The 18,848-nt window shown below is 38.5% G+C and overlaps 1 protein-coding gene across 2 annotated transcripts in view; it reads right to left on the reverse strand.

Moving 5' to 3' along the window:
• Nucleotides 1-436: 436 nt before the first annotated feature.
• LOC111583879 (metal transporter CNNM4-like) overlaps nt 437-18,848 on the reverse strand; it is a 47,764-nt gene continuing 29,352 nt past the window's right edge. The window contains exons 6-8 of one of the 2 annotated variants that reach the window (XM_035958591.2): nt 12,091-12,180; nt 9,322-9,497; nt 437-8,238 (exon numbers count right to left, since the gene is read on the reverse strand). In XM_035958591.2, coding sequence (XP_035814484.2) covers nt 7,702-8,238; nt 9,322-9,497; nt 12,091-12,180 — 803 coding nt within the window. In that variant the 3' untranslated portion in view covers nt 437-7,701. The remainder of the gene's footprint in view (nt 8,239-9,321; nt 9,498-12,090; nt 12,181-18,848) is intronic. The other variant, XM_035958592.2, reaches the window with a different exon arrangement.

The following is an 18,848-nucleotide window of genomic DNA, read 5'->3' on the forward strand; positions in this document are numbered from 1 at the left end:
ACCCACCGGCAGTGTAGCTCACAAGCGCTAGATGCCAGCTTCCAGATTTTGGTCAATGATAAGAAAGTGGACTTTGTGAGGAAGGAATTAAAGGTACAGGAGCTAAAAGAGCTGGTTTCAGACAGAGGATGAACTGAGTGGCTGCATAAAGGGCTGGCATAAGATAAATGTTTTTGAACCTTAAAACATGCAGAGCAACTCAAGTAGAATCCCAGTATAAAATGTAGAGCTGAAAAATGAGCCTTAAGACATACCGATTTTAGTCTGAAGTCCATCTGTGGTGCGTAATACCTGCTGTGCTTATTCACAATAATGACATATTCATGCAATAAGTGTATGTTTTAATCTAGACAGCCACAGTTTGAGAAGCTGACTACTTGCATCCCTTTCTCACATCAGAGTTAGTTTTCTGCAGGCACAGAATCAAACAGAGATCTTCTGTAGAGAAATATATCTCAGGTTTATTAACCTCATAGATTTCTTGAAATGCCTTACAGTAGTTATAAAACATTATATACACATTGCTTTAAGTTACACAATCCATGTTTAGAAGTGCTCCTCCATCTCTGCTAAACCCCTGCAAAATAAAACAAACAAAAAAGCCAAGCATGTTGCAGCCGTGTGTGAATATTAAAACCTGCCAAACAGGTATTCTGCATCTGATGTACACAGCCTGGGAAAAGGAAAAAGGAAAACAGAATTTATGAAGTCAAGGCCTGGATTTTAAGTATCGTTTTTTTGTATTTCAGGTCCGTCTCATACCACTGCAACTCTGAAACGTAATAAACACTGTCTGACCTATATATCTAAACAGGATAATAACAGATGCGATATTCTCTCTTCACTTTGTTCAGTTCAGCGCAATCTACCTGTGAATGAGACAGAATGTGGAAAACTCACTCTGCAGCTGAAAATATTTAACCTTCGAACAGGTCTAATCATTACACCACTGCAGGCCTAAAAAACAACACCGCAGGAGTCGCCGATAAGCCCCGCTGCCCCCTTGATAACAGAAAAGGGCCTGAACAATAAAAATGCCTTAGCATATCAGACTGGCAGTCAAAGCCAGAGGAATTTCAATACTTTACCGCAGCAGGAGAGGAGTCGTGATGAGGGCAGGGTGAAAAATAGATGGGGAAGAGTGAGAGGGAAGCGTGGGAGGAGAAATGAAAGAAAAGGAGAGATTTTGGCCGAGAGAAAAGCTTTGGTTATTATGTCTGATGACAAATAAAAAGAGTAGAAATCTACAGAAGATAGCAGGAATGAATTAATAAATAGGTCAACTCTGTGCAATGTTTATTGCTATGCAATGCCTTCCTAGGAAAACAAGGGAAATAAAACACATCATCTTCTCTCATTATAAATAGAGCTATTTTTTTCCAATAGGTCTCTCAGCATCTCTTCATGTACAGAGTATTTACAGTAATATAACACAAACAGCAATCAGGGAACTGAACACAGTGTTTCTGGGCAAAATAACCCAATAAGAGCTGCATCTCACAGCTGGAAGCCCGTTTCACAGAACCATGTGCACAAAAAAACAATAAATACAATGTTTACAATAAATACAGCCTTACTAAGTAAGTTTTCACATTTCCCAGTACACAAACTGGTAATCACACAGCCAACCAGTGGCTTCACTGGAAACCAGCAGAATCAATTGCTACATGAGACCTATGAACCAGCAGGCAGGTCTATTTTTTTCTGGAAATAGAGGGTAAGGCTATGTCAACTATATATCTGCATTTAATACACAGGTTTACAGCTCAGTAAACTGTAAGATCCTGCTGAATAAAATCTATAGTTTCCACACAGTGTAAATCTTCTCCATGGCCAGATTTACCTTTTAGGTGGCCCCTGGGCAAAAATGTGCTGCCGGGCACCCCTTTGTGTCTGGTGATTCTAGTGAATGGCTACAGGTTGCTCTGTGGTTCCAAATCAGTTTTGCAATCTGAATCATGTAAGCACAAAACTGAAATTATGAAGGGAGGTAGGGGTGTAACGGTACGAAACGTTCAGTTTGGTCACAAGTCTAATTATGTTGATGTATTCGCCTCCTGGAATAAAAACTCCAAAATACCGGGAACATTTTGGCAGTGCATCAGCTGTTGCCTATCTGCGTATAGCAGGCTAGCTGGGCTCCAACAAATTGTTATTTTAATTCTAGATTATTTTTGGATTGTTTTTTGATCAATTGATTAGTTGATGATAAAGGTAAGCCTTTACAGCTGTTGACGCTGTGTGATTTTTAGTTTGTCCCAGTGGTTTGTCATGGTATTGCAATGAAAAGAAAATCCTTTTCATTGACCTCCATTATTGAAGACACATCTGTATAACTGTAAACAAAGTCGGTTTCACCCTTTTTTATTATGAATCCTTTTTGGTCATAAAAACCTCCCCAGAGCTTAGAACTCCCAAATGTGCATAAAATAAGTCACGGAAACACGGTTATTGACAATATGCAACATTTGAGAAGAATTGGGGTCAGAAAGATTCTCAAAAACTGAACCTTGAATTTCGTGTACCATTACACTCCTAAATGAAACTGTTTAAGCTAGATTAACAGAAGATAATAAAGCCTTAACTGTTAGATTATTAGTTATAACAAACTAGTTGATACACAGTGACTCTGGGGTACTTGGGGTCCCCGGGCAGGAGAAGGATTTGTCAGGTAGGTAATTCAGTACTCTGAAAGTCATCTGAAAAAACGAGAGATGTTTTGAAATACTCGTTTGTTCTGATTTACACTACTTGTAAGTTTAAAGTGTTTTCAAATCAGTGCTAGCTTATACAGCAGTTATCTTTTTCAAATAAATATCCTTAACTATATCATCAACAAAATAGTTCTTCTTTACAGTTAGTTTCATACGTAGGAAAAAATAGGTAGATTACATGCTAGCAGCTTTAGCATCGCGCTCAGTCTGTCAGCCACAGAGGGTGAGGAGTGAGCTGCTTCAGTCTGTTAATCTCTTTATCTCTTCTCCATAGGAACACAACCAAACATCCTCCACATGCTTTCTGAACAAGTACAGTATCATTTACACACACACACACACACACACACACACACACACACACACACACACACACACACACGTTAAAATGTATTTCACATTGGGTCAAGTATATGAATTAATCCCTGGTCTGGAATGTCTTAGGGGGACAGGGACAGTTTCGGCAGGAAGTGGTGTGAAGTCGGGGGAAGACATGCAGTGGAACGTTTGTAGTCCATTAAATTTCAACCAGTAATTGTGCTGTGAGTGTTTCCAACATCCTACCCTGATTTTAAGCTGTCAATCCTTAACGTAGGAGCTTAGCGTTAGCTCAAAGGTTAACAAAGCGGTGAGGTGGGGGCAGTCAGTGTTAGAGTGCTTCCAGATTATGACTGACAATGTCAAAGACGAACCATCTGACAAGTAAACAAATTACTGCTTTAATGCAAAGACACTCTGTTGCTCCTGGTTACTCTATAGACTGTTTTCCACTGCAGGAACTTGTGGCTTCTTTTAGGGTGGTTGCTGCATGTTCCGAATGCAGAACCAGCCCTGTAGAACTTCATTCATGGCTGTTTTCAGAGTGAGAAGAAAGAACCTACTCCAGGGCAGGTACGTCTAGGCGACCCTGAAAAACAACTGTGTTGGTCTGAAGTCTTAATTGAGCAGCAGACTTCTCCCTTCCAACATCGCCATCATCAACATAAAATGTGACTTATAATCCAGATAAAACTACCTCATCTTTCCAAAGTGGCTAATTTGATCCCGATCAAACCCCCATTGTCACAACCCATCTCAAGGCCAATATATCAAACCTCCTCCTTGTTTTATTTCATACGTGATCTTTCAACTGGAGTTATGCCCATTAACTACTATTCATAGTTGTTTTGTTGCACTCTGAGTTAAGAGTAAGTAGCAAAAGCTGTAAGATAATACATGCAATGGAAAGAGAATAGCTAAAACCAGCAATTGTTGGACCACTCATGTAAATGTTTACATCACCTGACACCTGTCCCAAATTCAAGCAGTGGAATAAACGTCTTATGTTATCAATTGATGAGTACCAGAGGTGCTCAAAAGTGGCCGGTTCAGAGTATTTGAGCTAAGCTAAGAGCTGCTCACTCTGTTTATTTAGGGCACAGATATGAAAGTGGTGCCAGTCTTCTCAGGTGACTCTCAAAGCGAATAACTCCCAAAAAGTTGAACTACTGCAGAAAGACTTCCTTTTTATTGTTTGGTTCAGTTTCTGTTTATCAGACCCAGTATTACATTTGGGCCGAATATGCAGAAAAGCCCTGAATAAACTTGCAGAGCAGATGGTATGTAATTAAAAAGCAGCCACCTGTGCTGTGAAAATGCTTCCTGCTGAAAGCTGTGGGCACACTTGTTGCTTTGGGTTATTTGGTCTTTGTGTCACTTGTTGAATATTAAGCAGTGTCAGCCTGAACACATACTAACTTGCTGGAAATGAATAAGAAAGCTCAATGTAATTTATAACCAGGAGTTTTGACATGTCAGTGAACGCACAGTGTTGCAACCAGCTAAGATCCAGTTTGGTTAACTCCTCGTGTCTGTATGCTGGAGCTGCACCAGACTGTATTCACAGTGAGGGATTTTTAGTGGAGATGCTAAAGTGGAAGACAATAAACAGCATTTGTGCAGCTTTAACTTCTGCTACAGCGATTTCAAGAACCAAAGAAAGCCTAAAATAAATTAAAACCCTAAAATATAAAACAATTCAAATTTCAAATACATACAAATTAATATTAAGTAAAATAAATATTTCAATATCACTGTTGGAAATGAAAAAACTTAAAACATATTGCCTTTAGGAGGTAAGCCAGGATGACAAACCACCTTCACATCCCTTGTGTTATTGCATTAAAGGACCATACCACTGTTTTTGCACATTTTAACCACTTAATTACAATTTATGTGGAATTATAATATATGCATTGCATGCTGCTGATTTCTTTTTTTCTGCACTTTTCGGGCAGCCATTGGTTGTTAATTTCTATGAGATACAAATAATTTGTAATTTATTATTGACAATGACTAAACTGTCAAATGTCAAAAAAGGTAAGTAAAAAAATATACAAGTAAATGTTATAATTAAATTTTATTGCTGTTGAATGATGGATTTATAATTGAGTTTAAATATGTAAGAACAAAATATATTTTAAACGTGTACACTACAAATGTGTTTTTGTTAATGAATTTAATAAAAAATAAAATAAGTGGAAGAAAATATATCTTCAAATAACAGAATTAAATTAGCCAATTAATTTATTTTCTGTCAGCCTTTAAATGACTTAAGTTTTAAAATGGAAGAGGACATTTTGTTTCTAAATATTCTAAATATTAACACTACTATTATATTTCAATATTTTGTTATTAAATTGATATATTCAAGAATTTAAAAAATAAGAATAAAAACAGGTAATTAAACAAAAATATCCAAGTAATTCGTCTATATTTACAATTTAATTGAATAGTGAATGAAATGTAAAATGTACATGTTTAACATTAACTCTGGCTTCTTTTTGTTGTGTAGTAATGCAGTTCATACATACTGAGCTGTTATCTCCTCCAAATATTAATATTTGGACAAAAACATACAGACGCACGATGAACTCAAGCCTAAAAACAGATTTTTCTCACATGCACAAATTAGCAAAAGTCAGAGGCTCCCTGAAATTTCAGAAATGTGTCCAGCATGGTTTGCAAAAGGTCAGAAATATGAAGTGATCTGATTTAAGTGGTGTAAAACATGCATCAACAGCAGTGTGGTAGTTTAACTTTCTCCTCAGCTTGCAGGAGTCACTCAGTACAGTGAATCTGGTCTTTTTGCTGGTAGCTGAATTGACACAGATAAATTCTTTCAAATCTGTCACAACTCTGACTTATTTAAAGTCACCTCAGTTTCAAAGAACACAAGAAACTGCCAAAGAACAGGAAACCTAAGTAAAACCAAACTTATTGTAAATGAAAACTTCTTTGCCAACTTTAAAACCTTTGGAAGTTTTCCTCTTTGGTAAAATCAAATCAAACTTAGAGGTAAACTAAATACAAACAACTGAAAACTCAACAGTAAACTGTGTAGCAGGGATACAGCACTGATGACTGTTATCATCTTACCAGTGATGACTCAAAGGGTCAGTTCACATAAATTACCCAAAGGAAGCAGGTAGCTCCAGTTTTGTGTGCTGAGGTTGTGAGGTGTCTACCTCCGAAATACAATGGAAGTAAAAGGGATTTTGTTGTTCTGCTAAAAACATGGAAAATTGCCGTGGATATACAGAAAGTTGAACGACAGATAGATACTTTATTAGTCCCGAGGGAAATTCAAGATGATCTAAATTCTGCTGACTTTTGTCTATAGATGTGGACAAAACATCCGCAAACAAATACAAAAGAGGTTGAAGGAATTTTGTTTGTTGCTCTTAATGTGGAAAATTAGATTTAAAAAATCATGAAGTTGAACTAAAATTTGAAATTGTTTCATTTTTCTTCATGAATCTAGAGTCTGATGTAATGATGACACTAAAATACAAAGGAGGTAAATGGGATTTTGTTTGTGCCGTTCTAAACATTAATAAATTGTAATGGTAAAACAAAATTTACCTTCTTTTCACTTTTGACTGAGAATGACAATACCTCATCCATTGTGTAGATTTTTTCTATTTTTTCAAATACAATAAAATCCTTTTTAAGAAGAACATTGTAGTCTGGTAGTGATCCAAGAAGTAGTGAAAGACTTTACTAAATAAAACCACTAATACCACGAAGGAGATTGTATTTTAATGTTTTTTAAAGTATAATCTAAGTTTGGAATGTAATGGAGTAGAAGAATAAAATATCAAAAAATTTAAATAAAGTACATCAAAGTTACTTAAGAACAGTACTACAAGCTTTTTATAATAAGTAACGATAATTTCGTTAACTGCATCTGCAGTGTAGGGTCTCGGGTATTTTTCAATGATAACTTTCACATCATCGCAAATGCACGGTTCCTTCAAAAGCTACAAGTCACCGACCACTGGGGGCAGCATCAAAACATTGCTGCCATTTTCTCTGCCACATTTTCTTCTTTTTGTTAACGGTTGCTTTGGCCAAATTGTGTTTGAGTATACCAGTTTCTCAGCAAAATGCTTCATTTTAACAGAAATGTGTCTCTCCAGAAACAGCATCCAGTTATGTTTATGTGAACACTTTTTATAGGAGTTATTTTTATGGGATAAAGAAAAAAATTCTGAAAGTGAGCAACCAGCAGTTTTAAAAAATGCAATTTTCCAAAGCTGTGAGCACCACATAATTAATCCCATTCACAACCACTGTACTGAGATGGAGGCAGAAATCTCAAAACCTACACAAAAAAGGCATCTGCAAGCAGGTATATAACTTGGGTGAACTAATTCTTTAAGAACACACACATGCAGTACACAACCCATCTTCATACTGTATCTAACCATACTCACTAGTGTTCCCTGCTTCATCGCTGTACTCTCTCCTTGGTCTTTTTCAATGTTGGGAGGGGAACATGCAGGGAGGGACACATGAGGATCTGTGTTGGTCTCTGATGTGCTGCTGATCCTCAGCTTCCCTTAAACAGAAAAGTTCAGGAGACAACAAGCAGGAACATGAAGTAGTGCCAGTGTAAGTTAAATGTGAGTGCACAGGTAGTTTAGTTTCCCCACAGGGACCGTAGTTAGATGGTGCTCTCAGTGTGTGCGTGACTGATGGTGTGGACGTGGGGGTGCGGCTGGGGGTGGCTGGGCCGACGGCGGCCCACACAGTTCTGCTGCTCACTGAGCAGAGTGGTGGTCTCTCCTGGCCCGTTCTCTGGGCCGGCAGAGGGCGGGGACTGCCGGGGTTTTGAGGGCAGGGTGGGGTGGGGGTTCAGAGCGCACGGCACCGTGCTTATAGAGGAGGGAGGGGTTTGGGAGAGGTGGGTATGGTTGCTTGGAAGGGGGGTGGCTTGGGGCAAAGACTGGCTGGGCCTGCGGCCGGAGGAGGAGGCGCCTTGGGGCAGAGCACTGCGGCCGCTCGGCGGCGTCGGCTGAGCGTTGGATGGCGGGCGTTTAGCGGGAGGTGTGGCCAGCGGCAGTGGTGTGCGAATCCCTGGCGGCGTCACGGGGGGCAACGAGACAGATGTGTCCAGGCGAGTGTGGCTGCCATCTGGAGACTGTGGCGAGCTGTCCAGCCTGGAGGCCAGGAGACCGTTCTGGTACTGGGCACGAGTGATCTGAGGAGGATAAAACCACAGTCAACAGACATGAACAGTTTGTATGGAGGTTCCCATTATTCTCATCAGGCCATTTTACACTGCAGGAACCTGTGGCTGTTGGGGCCAGGCTTAGACTAAAGGAGCTTTAAAATCCAAACATATTTTAAAACAAAGTTGGATCATAAGGACAAACTTCACAGATACACTATCATTCAAAAGTTTGGGGTCACCTAGACAATTTCATGTTTTCCATGAAAACTCACACTTTTATTCATGTGTTAACATAACTGCACAAGGGTTTTCTAATCATCAATTAGCCTTTCAACACCATTAGCTAACACAATGTAGCATTAGAACACAGGAGTGATGGTTGCTGGAAATGTTCCTCTGTACCTCTATGGAGATATTCCATTAAAAATCAGCTGTTTCCAGCTAGAATAGTCATTTACCACATTAACAATGTCTAGACTGTATTTCTGATTCATTTAATGCTATCTTCATTGAAAAAAAAAACGTTTTTCTTTCAAAAATAAGGACATTTCTAGGTGAAGTCACTACTTCACTTTGATTTATATATTTATTTTATTTTTCAAATTTATATACATATATACACATACACACACACACACACACGCACACACACACACACACACACACACACACACACACACACGCACGCACACACATTTTCCTTGTGTGTTTTTATTCTTTATTCTGATTGTTTCGGTTTGGAACAGGTGCACAATGCATTTCACTGCACATTGCACTATGTATAATTGTGTTTGTGATAAACAAAGGTCTTGACCCCAAACCTTTCAACAGTAGTGTAATGTTGTTTGAATTTTTGAAACTAAATATACAAAATCAACTTTTCCTTTTCTGATTTGTTGCATTACAAGTGCGTCACACGGCACAGAAGTAATTTCTGAGTTCTCTCTCCTTCATGGTTCTGCTGTTTCCATTGAGGTGCACGGTTTTAGATTGCAGTGAAAAATTAACCCACAGTGAGAAAAAAAAATGTGACAGGAGCAAAAACACCCAGGTAAGAGTTTATGCTAAATAAGAGTCTTGCTGCTCATATAAGTTCCCTGTTGGAGTTACCTTGACAAACTGCAGGTCTGTGAGAGCTCGGACACAGAAGTCCGGGATGTACTGGAAGGGGGTGCCAGGGATCTGAGTGTTGCTCCCGCCAACAGAGCCGCTCTCCGGAGCGCGCTCAGTGCAGCTCAGAGATGCCGAGCGGTTGAGGTTGCCCCCGTGTGATGGAGAACGAAACTCTGAGGATTAAGAGAACAGAGTGAGGAAGAGGACGCAAAAAATAACAATGAATAAAAAGAAATGGAAAGAAAAGCAAACACAGTTAAACATTAACAGAAGCAGAAATGACTGAAGGACAAATGAGATGAAAACAAGACGGCTGTCAGAAAACGGAAAAATGATGGCAGCAGACTGAATGTAGTGAGAGAAGTATTTGTGGTGAACACACTGCAACACACACATCACACACATTACATGTTAACATCATGTGCTACGAGCGACCGATGGCGTGGAGATGAGTTTGATATGCAAAGATTGCCACAAACATGCCATGCAACGAGGCAAAGTGCATCGTTTGAGCATCTTCTGGCTGCAACAGGACTTTCTGAGCACAGAGGATGAAACCCTCTCATTGGCTGGTTTTAGTGATGTCATGGAGGGACTGTAGTCTGGTTTGAAGGGCTGAGTGGGTTTAGTAAATAACAAGATCAAGTGGAGAGGAACAGGTGAACATCTGGGCTTAAAGGAGTCATTTACCATTTTGGGAAATATGCTGATTTGCTTAATTAGCTGAGCATAAAGTTGGAAACCGGTAGAACAGGTAGTCAGGCTCCACACAAAGGGAACAATATCGGATGCTAAGGCTCCAAACATAGTCCACAAAGATTCTTAGAGCAATTCAAGGTTCAGTCTGAGTCCAAAAGACCTTCACTTATTGGAACAACCTTCAAAATCCTTCAATGACTGAGTTCTTCCTCTCTTGAAAAGTTCAGATGTGTGACTGAGGAGTGCAGCTGCTATTGCTAAACTGCATCTAATTTTGTATCTCTCTAGTCCGTTGGCTGTTTAAATTTTACTTTGTTGTCATGCTGTGGTCCCCTTCAAAAAACTGTTTCAATCTGATGGGATTTTCGGGTTAAATAAAATTTAGAAGGAGGATAAAATCATATTGGTGTGGCAGCTGTTTTAACATGTATTAGCTAGACTGGATATGTGCTGCAGATATCTGTAATTCACAATCCAAATATTCACATAGCCATACTTCACTTATCCACTGCAGATATCTGGAATGTAAATTCCAGATTTCTGCCACTGAGTAATGACTCATCATAATCCTAGTTCAAGAGATCTAATTCCCCTCAGTTCAACATATCTACATTAATATTTTTACATTCTTAAATTAAATAAGATGTAGCTTTTTTTGTTATTGAAACACAGCTGGGCTAGCTAGTTCCCTGTTTCCAGGCTTTATGCTAAGCTACGCTATTTACCTGCTGGCTGTAGCTTCATATTTAGTGAGAGTGACAGCAATACTCTCATTTAAAGACAGAAAGCAAATAAGCATATTTGTCAAAACTGTTAACCAGAGGTCTGTGGTCCAGCTGTTGATAAATGTCATCAGAACATCTGGCTGTTGATCAGCAGTTACAGAGAAAGAGGTGGTGACAGGGTTAGAATTTAGAGTCCCATCCAGCAAGTTGTTTCTTATCCTGTAATTATGTGACTGACTGACTGAAGACGCTAACGGATGATCTGCAATTTCAGCTTTCCTTAATCCTCAGCTTCAACTGAGCATGTGCAAGCCTGCAGCTAAATACTGTATTCATTAAGAAGAGTTTGAGTAAAAGAAAAAATCTTAACTTAAGGTCCTTTAAGCAGCTGTTCAGAGCCTTCAGTCACATCTCATAGTGTCCCCCTACAGATACAGTCTATTCAGTGTGAATCCAGCTGCCAAGGAAAATCCCAGCTGTGGTTCAAAGCACCAGAAGAAGCTAGAAGGAGGACTTCAATTCAGTTTTTTGGTCTTTACATTATTTTGTACATAATTAGTATGCAATTAATTTATTAAATGTCTGAAATGAAATGATCTATTGATTTTATGATATTTATGTAAGTGTAGCTTTGACATGCTTAACTTTAAAACTGCTGATGAAACCATACAAGCAATTTGATGATATTTTTCACTACATGCTTCATGAAAAGTAAGTATTACATTTAAAAGCTAATTTATTTAAAAATTCCAGAAACATATAAAGATTTTTCCTAACTTCACTATTTAAAACTGTTGATCAGACGACATGTGCAAATGTGAAGACATAAGTTCTGACTCTGGGGAATTGTGATGATACTTTTCACCAATTTAGGATCTCTAATGAGCTGGCTGCTTTGAAAATGTCAGAAAATTGGGAATAACCAGAGCAAAATAAGTGTAGAAAAGTGACATGAGCCAAATCTGAACAGATAATTTCTGATTTTAGTCGCATTCAGGTAAAGTTCTTATGCATCTTCCTGTATTTAGACACTAACATTCAAGAACGTTGGCTTAGTTAAAATTTTTTTTAAATAGCATCAGTTTTGAACTACAAATACAGCAGTCTTGCAAATTTCAAACATCAACTTTATGACAGTCATGAGTAGACAAAGAGGGCAACAAAGCAATGACTTTTCTAAATTGCAGAATGCCTTCCCTTCTTGTGTAAAGTTAAAGTGATACTTGCTGGAACAGGACTCTGAAGATGATGGAAAAAGAAAATGGTGAGAGAATCGGCTTTAAGAAGACCCCCCTCCCTCCCTCCCTCCCTCCCTCCCTTTCTGGCCCATGCGAGTGTTTACCTGGGAAACGAGAGAACAGAGAAAACCTCTTAAGAGAGAGGCGTCGTGGAGGGGGGGACGCCACTGACGGGGAGAGAGGAGGGGTGACGGCTGAGAGAGAGGAGGGGGGAGGAGGGGCACAGAGAGACAGAGATGAGCTGCTTCATTTGTTTGTTCATGTGAGCAGAGCCTCAGTCGCTGCTCATTCATTCAGTCACACGGTCCGGAGGGTTTCTGAATCCTCCAGTGTGGTCTTCATCAAAGGAGGACGAACTGATTCCCAATAAACTCCATTTGGGTTTTTGAGCGTATATTGAGGGGGAAATGGCAGTTTTATTCAGCCAAAATTTAATTTAAAAGACAAGAAAGTGGGCAAATAGCAGGAATGACATCTGAAGGGTCTGAATAATTCTAGTATGTTTTATTAGGTGTCAGAATAGCTGTCTCTATTTCTAGCTGTTTTCTAAAAAGAAGAAAGTCGTATTTCTCAAGGAAATGTCTTCAGAAATTACTAGCACATTAAGCACCAGTAAAATAGATATAGAGAAAATCCTGCTGTCCTTTTTTAGCTGAAAAATAAACACATCAATGTTCTCTGGTGTATGTGTCAGTTGAAATATACAGCAGCATGCATAAGTATTTGCCCCCCTACAGAAATCTCACACTTAAGTGTTTCAGATCATCAAACGAATTTCAATGGAAGACAAAGATAATCCAAGAAATGCAGTACATGATGACTTTATTTTTTTTGAAGGAAAAATGCTGTCCAGCCCACATTGCCCTATGGGAAAAAGTAATTGATACCAATCTATCAAATTAATTTGGCAACTGGGTTCAGTCTTAACATCCTCTCTCACATATGATTACTGCCAGGCTTGCTGCATCTAAACATCACGAAATAGAACCGGTCAGGTATTGTGAAGTAGCTAGAAAGTCTCAAAAAGCAGCACATGATGCCACATCTAGAGAGATTCAAGAACCAATGTGAAACAAAGCTGCTGACCTTTATCAGTCTGGAAAGACAGTGACAGACATTATCCACAAATGGGGAACAATGGGACAGCGGTGAACCTTCCCAGGAGTGGGCCAACTACCAAAACTCCATCTCACCCACGAGTCACAACAGAACCCAGAGGAACATCAAAAGAACTGTAGGCCTCACTGCCCTCAGTTAAGGTTCGTCTACATCAGGGGTGTCAAACATACGGCCTGTAGGCCAAAACCAACCCACAGGATGACTGTGAAAAGAGTAAAAATTACAGAGAAGCCATTAACTGCAAATTGTAAATTTGTAAAACTGTAAGTTTAAAATTATTTTTGGATCTTGACAAGTTGTTTTGATTATATAGTACAATATTAAATTGTTCACTTCCAGATACATGTGACTAAAAACTTTGTTCCTTTGTAGTTACACTCTGATCTGTAAGTTGGAATGTGTAAATGATAAACTGAGGCATAATATTGTTATCATTGCACTTATTTTACTTTAGAAATTTCAGGTTGTTTATAATGTTTTATAAGAAGGTAGCTCATTATATGTGAACATTTTCAGAATGTACTTTTTGTACTAAAATCAAGGTAAAATTTTTGAGTTGTGGTTATTTATAGGTTATTATGCTATGATTTTACTGGTCCGGCCCACTTGAGATCAAATTGGCCTGTATGTGGCCCCTGAATGAAAATGAGTTTGACACCACTGGTCTACATGATTCCATAATAAGGAAGACATTGGCCCAAAATAGCATCCATAGGAGAGTTACAATGCACAAACCATTCCTGACCAAAAAGAACATAAAGGCTTGTCTAGTATTTGCAAAAACATATCTGGATGAGCCCCAAGACTTTTGGGATAACATCCTGTGGACTGATGAGTCCAATTTGGAACTTTTTGGAAGACATGGGTCCATTACATCTGGTGTAATTCTAATACTGCTTTCCACAAGAAGAACATGATACCAGCAGTGAAATGTGGAGGTGGTAGTGTGATGGTTTGATGCTGCTTTGCTTCCATAGGACCTGGACGAATTGTCATCATTGATAGAGCCATGAATTTTGGTCTCCATCAGAAAATCCTCCTGGAGAATATCCACCATCAGTTCATGGTGTAAAGCTCAACAGAAATGGTTTATATAGCATGACAAAGACCCAAAGCGCACAATCAAGTCCACCTCTGAGTGGCTCAAAAAGAACAAAGGTTTTGGAGTGGCTGAGTCAAAGTCTGGACTTCAGATGCTGTGGCAAGACCTTAAAAGGCTCAGTTCATTCTTAAAAATGATCTAATGTGACTGAATTAAAATTATTCTGTAGAAAAGAGTGGGCCAGAATTCCTCCTTGGTGATGTAAAAGACTGATCACAAGCTGAAACAAACTTTTAACTGCAGTTGCTGCCAAGGGACCAACCAGTTGTTAGGTTTACGGAGGAAATTACTTTTTCACAGGGGTGATACAGGTTTTCAATAATTCTTTCATAAATGATCATTTAAAATTTGCTTTTTCAGTAAATATAAATATTAGTTTGATGATCTGGAACATTTAAGTGTGAGAAACATGCAAAAATACAAGATTTTTGTAGGGGTGCAAATACTTTTTCAAGGCACTGTATACCACCAAATACTAAGGCTAGGACTGGCCTTCAGTCACTCCGACAGACAAACCAATCACGTGAGAATAATATTACTGTTAAAACTATTTATACTACAGTACATTACATTTATATCTGCACTGATTACATCACATTTGGTAGCATCACTGGACTAACTCATGACTCTAAGGTTGAAGTTCAAAAACATTAAAGTCACATTTGGACACACTGAGCAGTCATGATGAGAAATGGTCGAGTGTTTGACGTAAACATTGAACACTGCAGAGACGCACACTGAGCTGCATAATGTGCACACGAAGTACAGACAGCAGTTCATTGTGGGCAAAGACAGAAACCGAGACAGAGAAACAGAAAAAAAAAGGAGAGAGAGGTTACAGTTGCTGGTTATTTTGGCTGTGGGACAAACAACAGATCAACACAGTTCAGATTGTATTTGTGTTGTTGAGTAAAGGAAGAAACTTCCATCGTTCATCAGAAACATTTCATCGGAGGCAATCTGTAATGCTTGTTAAGTAATATAAATGTGAAAAACAATAAGGAAATAGTGTTAAAATCACATGTATCAGTAGATGTGGATACCCAGCCAATTTGTCACTTAGAAAACATTTAATGCTTTTAAAACTTTAACAGGAAAACTCCATGTTTTCAACAGTTAGCATTTTTTTCCAAATATGTAGATGCAGAACTCCACTTGAATTTATCTAAATCTGATAGTCAAAAAGTGTAATGCAATTAACTTAGCATTGCTGTAGTACATTTCATAGCAAGACTAAATTTCGTAGCTGTTTAGTCCAGTTCATCTACAGTTGTGGCGCAGCACTCCGCCAAAGCTGCTCAGTCGTTGTATGATTTCCAACAGATGAAATATTTTAAAAATTTGTGGTCCGCAGCAGTCGATTATTAGTAGGATCGTAATCATGTGATCATCAGCAGGCAGTTGACGTAGTGTTCGCTTGTCGTCATAGTTACAGTGACGCCGTGCCGCTATCTCGCAATGATACCAAAATCTTTAACAAATCTGTGGATCCAGAGTACAAGCCAAAATCTAATCAGTTGATCCTTGTGTCATTTCTGACCTTCCCTGAAAATTTCATCCAAATCCGTTAGCAACATTACTCAAAAACAGACTAACAGACAAACAGACAGACAAACCAACGCCGATTGTCACATAACTCTGCTACGTTCCTTGGTGGAGAAATAACGGAAATGTGTAAAGCAATTAAAGTAATAGTGTTAAATTCACAAGGATCAATCTGAATTCTTGTAGATCCAGACACTGTCTCCAAATTTAAGACCTTTTATGATTAAAAATAAGGCTTTTTTTGGACACTTTATGGCCTCAAATTTTGCAATGAGCCTTTATGTCAGGTAGAAAAGATGTTTAAACCTGATGTAATGTTTGTTATAATGTTTGTAATGTTTGTTATAATATTTAGACACAAAATAACTTCAAATGTGGTAAAATATATTATTTAGGACTAATTTTTCACACAGAGTCAGCACGTGAAGCAGGAAAGATACTTTTGGAAGATATGTTTTGGAAATATCCACTTTTCCTACAACATATATGCAACTAAATTATTTCTACAAATTATGTAACAATTATATCATCACCTTGGTTATTAGATTAGATAGGATTTACAATAAGGATATAAATTAAAGCTGCAAACAGCGTTGAACGGGTCTTCGCACACCCACATAGGTTGGGACGTAATGCATGTTGCGGTGTGTCGAGACGTAGCTGACCAGTTTCCAGGATTATCACAGAGTTTGTAGAAACAGTACGTGCAAACAGCATGTTTTTCAGAGTTACAGTGTACTTTATAAGGACGCAAAATGACACAGACAAGTTTCAAAAAATACTAAAGCTTAAATTAGTGTTTAAAAAATAGGACAAAATATACTGAAGTCAGTGTAAAGAGGCTGAAATATACCAGGAGCCAATGTAACAAGACTAAAACATACTGGGAGTCACTTTAAATAGGATACAACCTACCAGGAACCAGTTTGTCAAAGTTGAAACACACTTGGAGCCAACATAAAGAGGCAGAAATAACTGGAAGCCAGTGTAAAGAGGATGAAAGAATTGTGACACACATATCTGCAATTCCCATAAAATATAACATTTTTTGCCAGTTCTGATTTGTTTACAAATTTTTAGGTGATTTTGAGCGTGTTTAAAATGTGTTTAAAATATCTGAAAAATTATAATAATAATTCTTCGCATTCAAATAGGGTTCTCACACCACTCGGTGCTCGGACCCTAATGAATTCCGATGCAGATAATAAATAAATATAACATTGCCAGTTTATGTGCATTTGTGGTTTGATGGATCTGTTCCCAGCAGAAACACATATTGCAGGTTCTTATTGAATGTGCAGATCCTTGCCAAACTGTAGAGACATTTCACACCAACTGCACTGACAGTGGTCATTTGGACAGTAAATCACATTATCTGTGCAAATACAAACTCCGAAAGTGACAAACATCTGCAGATCGACTGCTGATCCAGAGAACAAAGAAAAGCTTTCTCTAAAAACAACATTTCATTGCATCTCTCCTCACGTGTTCAGCAGGAGGGAGTAAGACACAAGGAAAGGCAAGCGAGACAAAGCCAGAGGAGCACTGCAGCTTTTTATCAGCAGTTGTGATGCTGAACCAGCAGGAGTCGCCAGTGTTGCAACCACTGCTGCAGTAATGTGGTTTAAAGAGGCTGTGCTGGACACTGACACCACCAAGCTGCACTCTGGCCTTCTAAAGTAGGCTTACATCATCCAACACGCATGTCGTGCAGCACATGTACACACTAAACCACAGCAACTTCCTCCTCATGTAAAGTAACAAACTGCTCTCAGTCTGTATGTAAGTTGGAAACAACACAATACCCACATTATCTAACCTGCATTTCAGTGGAAAAACAAATGTAAGTTCACCTGAAATGTTGCTGATAATTCCTCATTGCAGACAAAAGCTGTGTGTGAAAAACTGCAGTGAGTCTGTTGAGCTGAAGCAGGATGTGAGGAATCAGTTACTGGTTAGTAAGTCAGGATTCAGCGAAACATTTCACTCACTATCTTGTTTGTACTCAATATCATTCATAGACATTTACACTACCGTACAAAAGTTTGGGGTCATCCAGTCAATTTCATGTTCTCCATGAAAACTCACACTTTTATTCATGTGTGAACATAATTGCACAAAGGTTTTCTAATCATCAATTAGCCTTTCAACACCATTAGCTAACACAATGTAGCATTAGAACACAGGAGTGATGGTTGCTGGAAATGTTCCTCTGTACCCCTATGGAGATATTCCATTAAAAATCAGCCGTTTCCAGCTAGAATATTCATTTAGCACATTAACAATGTCTAGACTGGATTTCTGATTCATTTAATGTTATCTTCATTGAAAAAAAAACTGCTTTTCTACCAAAAATAAGAACATTTCTAAGTGACCCCAAACTTTTGAATGGTAGTGTATATGTCCTCATCGCTCAACTAACCATTTTAAAATTAAAGCATCTTCATATGCAACTCTATGCAACAATTATGTCTTTTCACACACTTTACAAGCTGTTTTCTGAATTTGTTTTCTTTTTACAAATAAAAATATTTTGTACACATGCACAAACATGATTCTTCACGTCAATTAATTTAACAGGTTTGCAAACTTTGGAACAACTTGTGAATATCACTTTACAAGCTTAACATCTTATTGACTTTAACCTGAAGCCACAGGGAGGTTTCCAGAGAGCAGCCGTGCTCCCTATCTGCAAAGTTCTGGCTCCAGTCGGGAGGATGGCACCATCCATAAGCTGCTAAACGGCTCCAGTACAAACTGATGAGTGAAGTCACACCTTGCTATATCCCCAAACCTTGTTAGGTGCCTATAGTGTCTGCAGCTACTTTAGTGAGGATAAATTTATTAGCACTGATGACGAGAGCTCCAAAAATGAAACCTTATAGGGAATCAAGGCTCACTGCTGACGGGGGATCTAGCAGACCCCAAGGTATAGTTTTTTTTGTTATATCTAATATCCCAAGTTTTAATAATTTTATGAATCACTTGGTTCCTCATGACTTCATCCCACTGTACTTTGTTTCTGCTTTAATTAGAGCTTTTTAATCTCATGAGCCGCATATCCTGCCAGCAGATTTGAAAGACATGGTATCTTTA

Source organism: Amphiprion ocellaris, chromosome 17 (genome assembly GCF_022539595.1).
Source record: "Amphiprion ocellaris isolate individual 3 ecotype Okinawa chromosome 17, ASM2253959v1, whole genome shotgun sequence".
Classification (NCBI taxonomy): Eukaryota; Metazoa; Chordata; class Actinopteri; family Pomacentridae; genus Amphiprion; species Amphiprion ocellaris.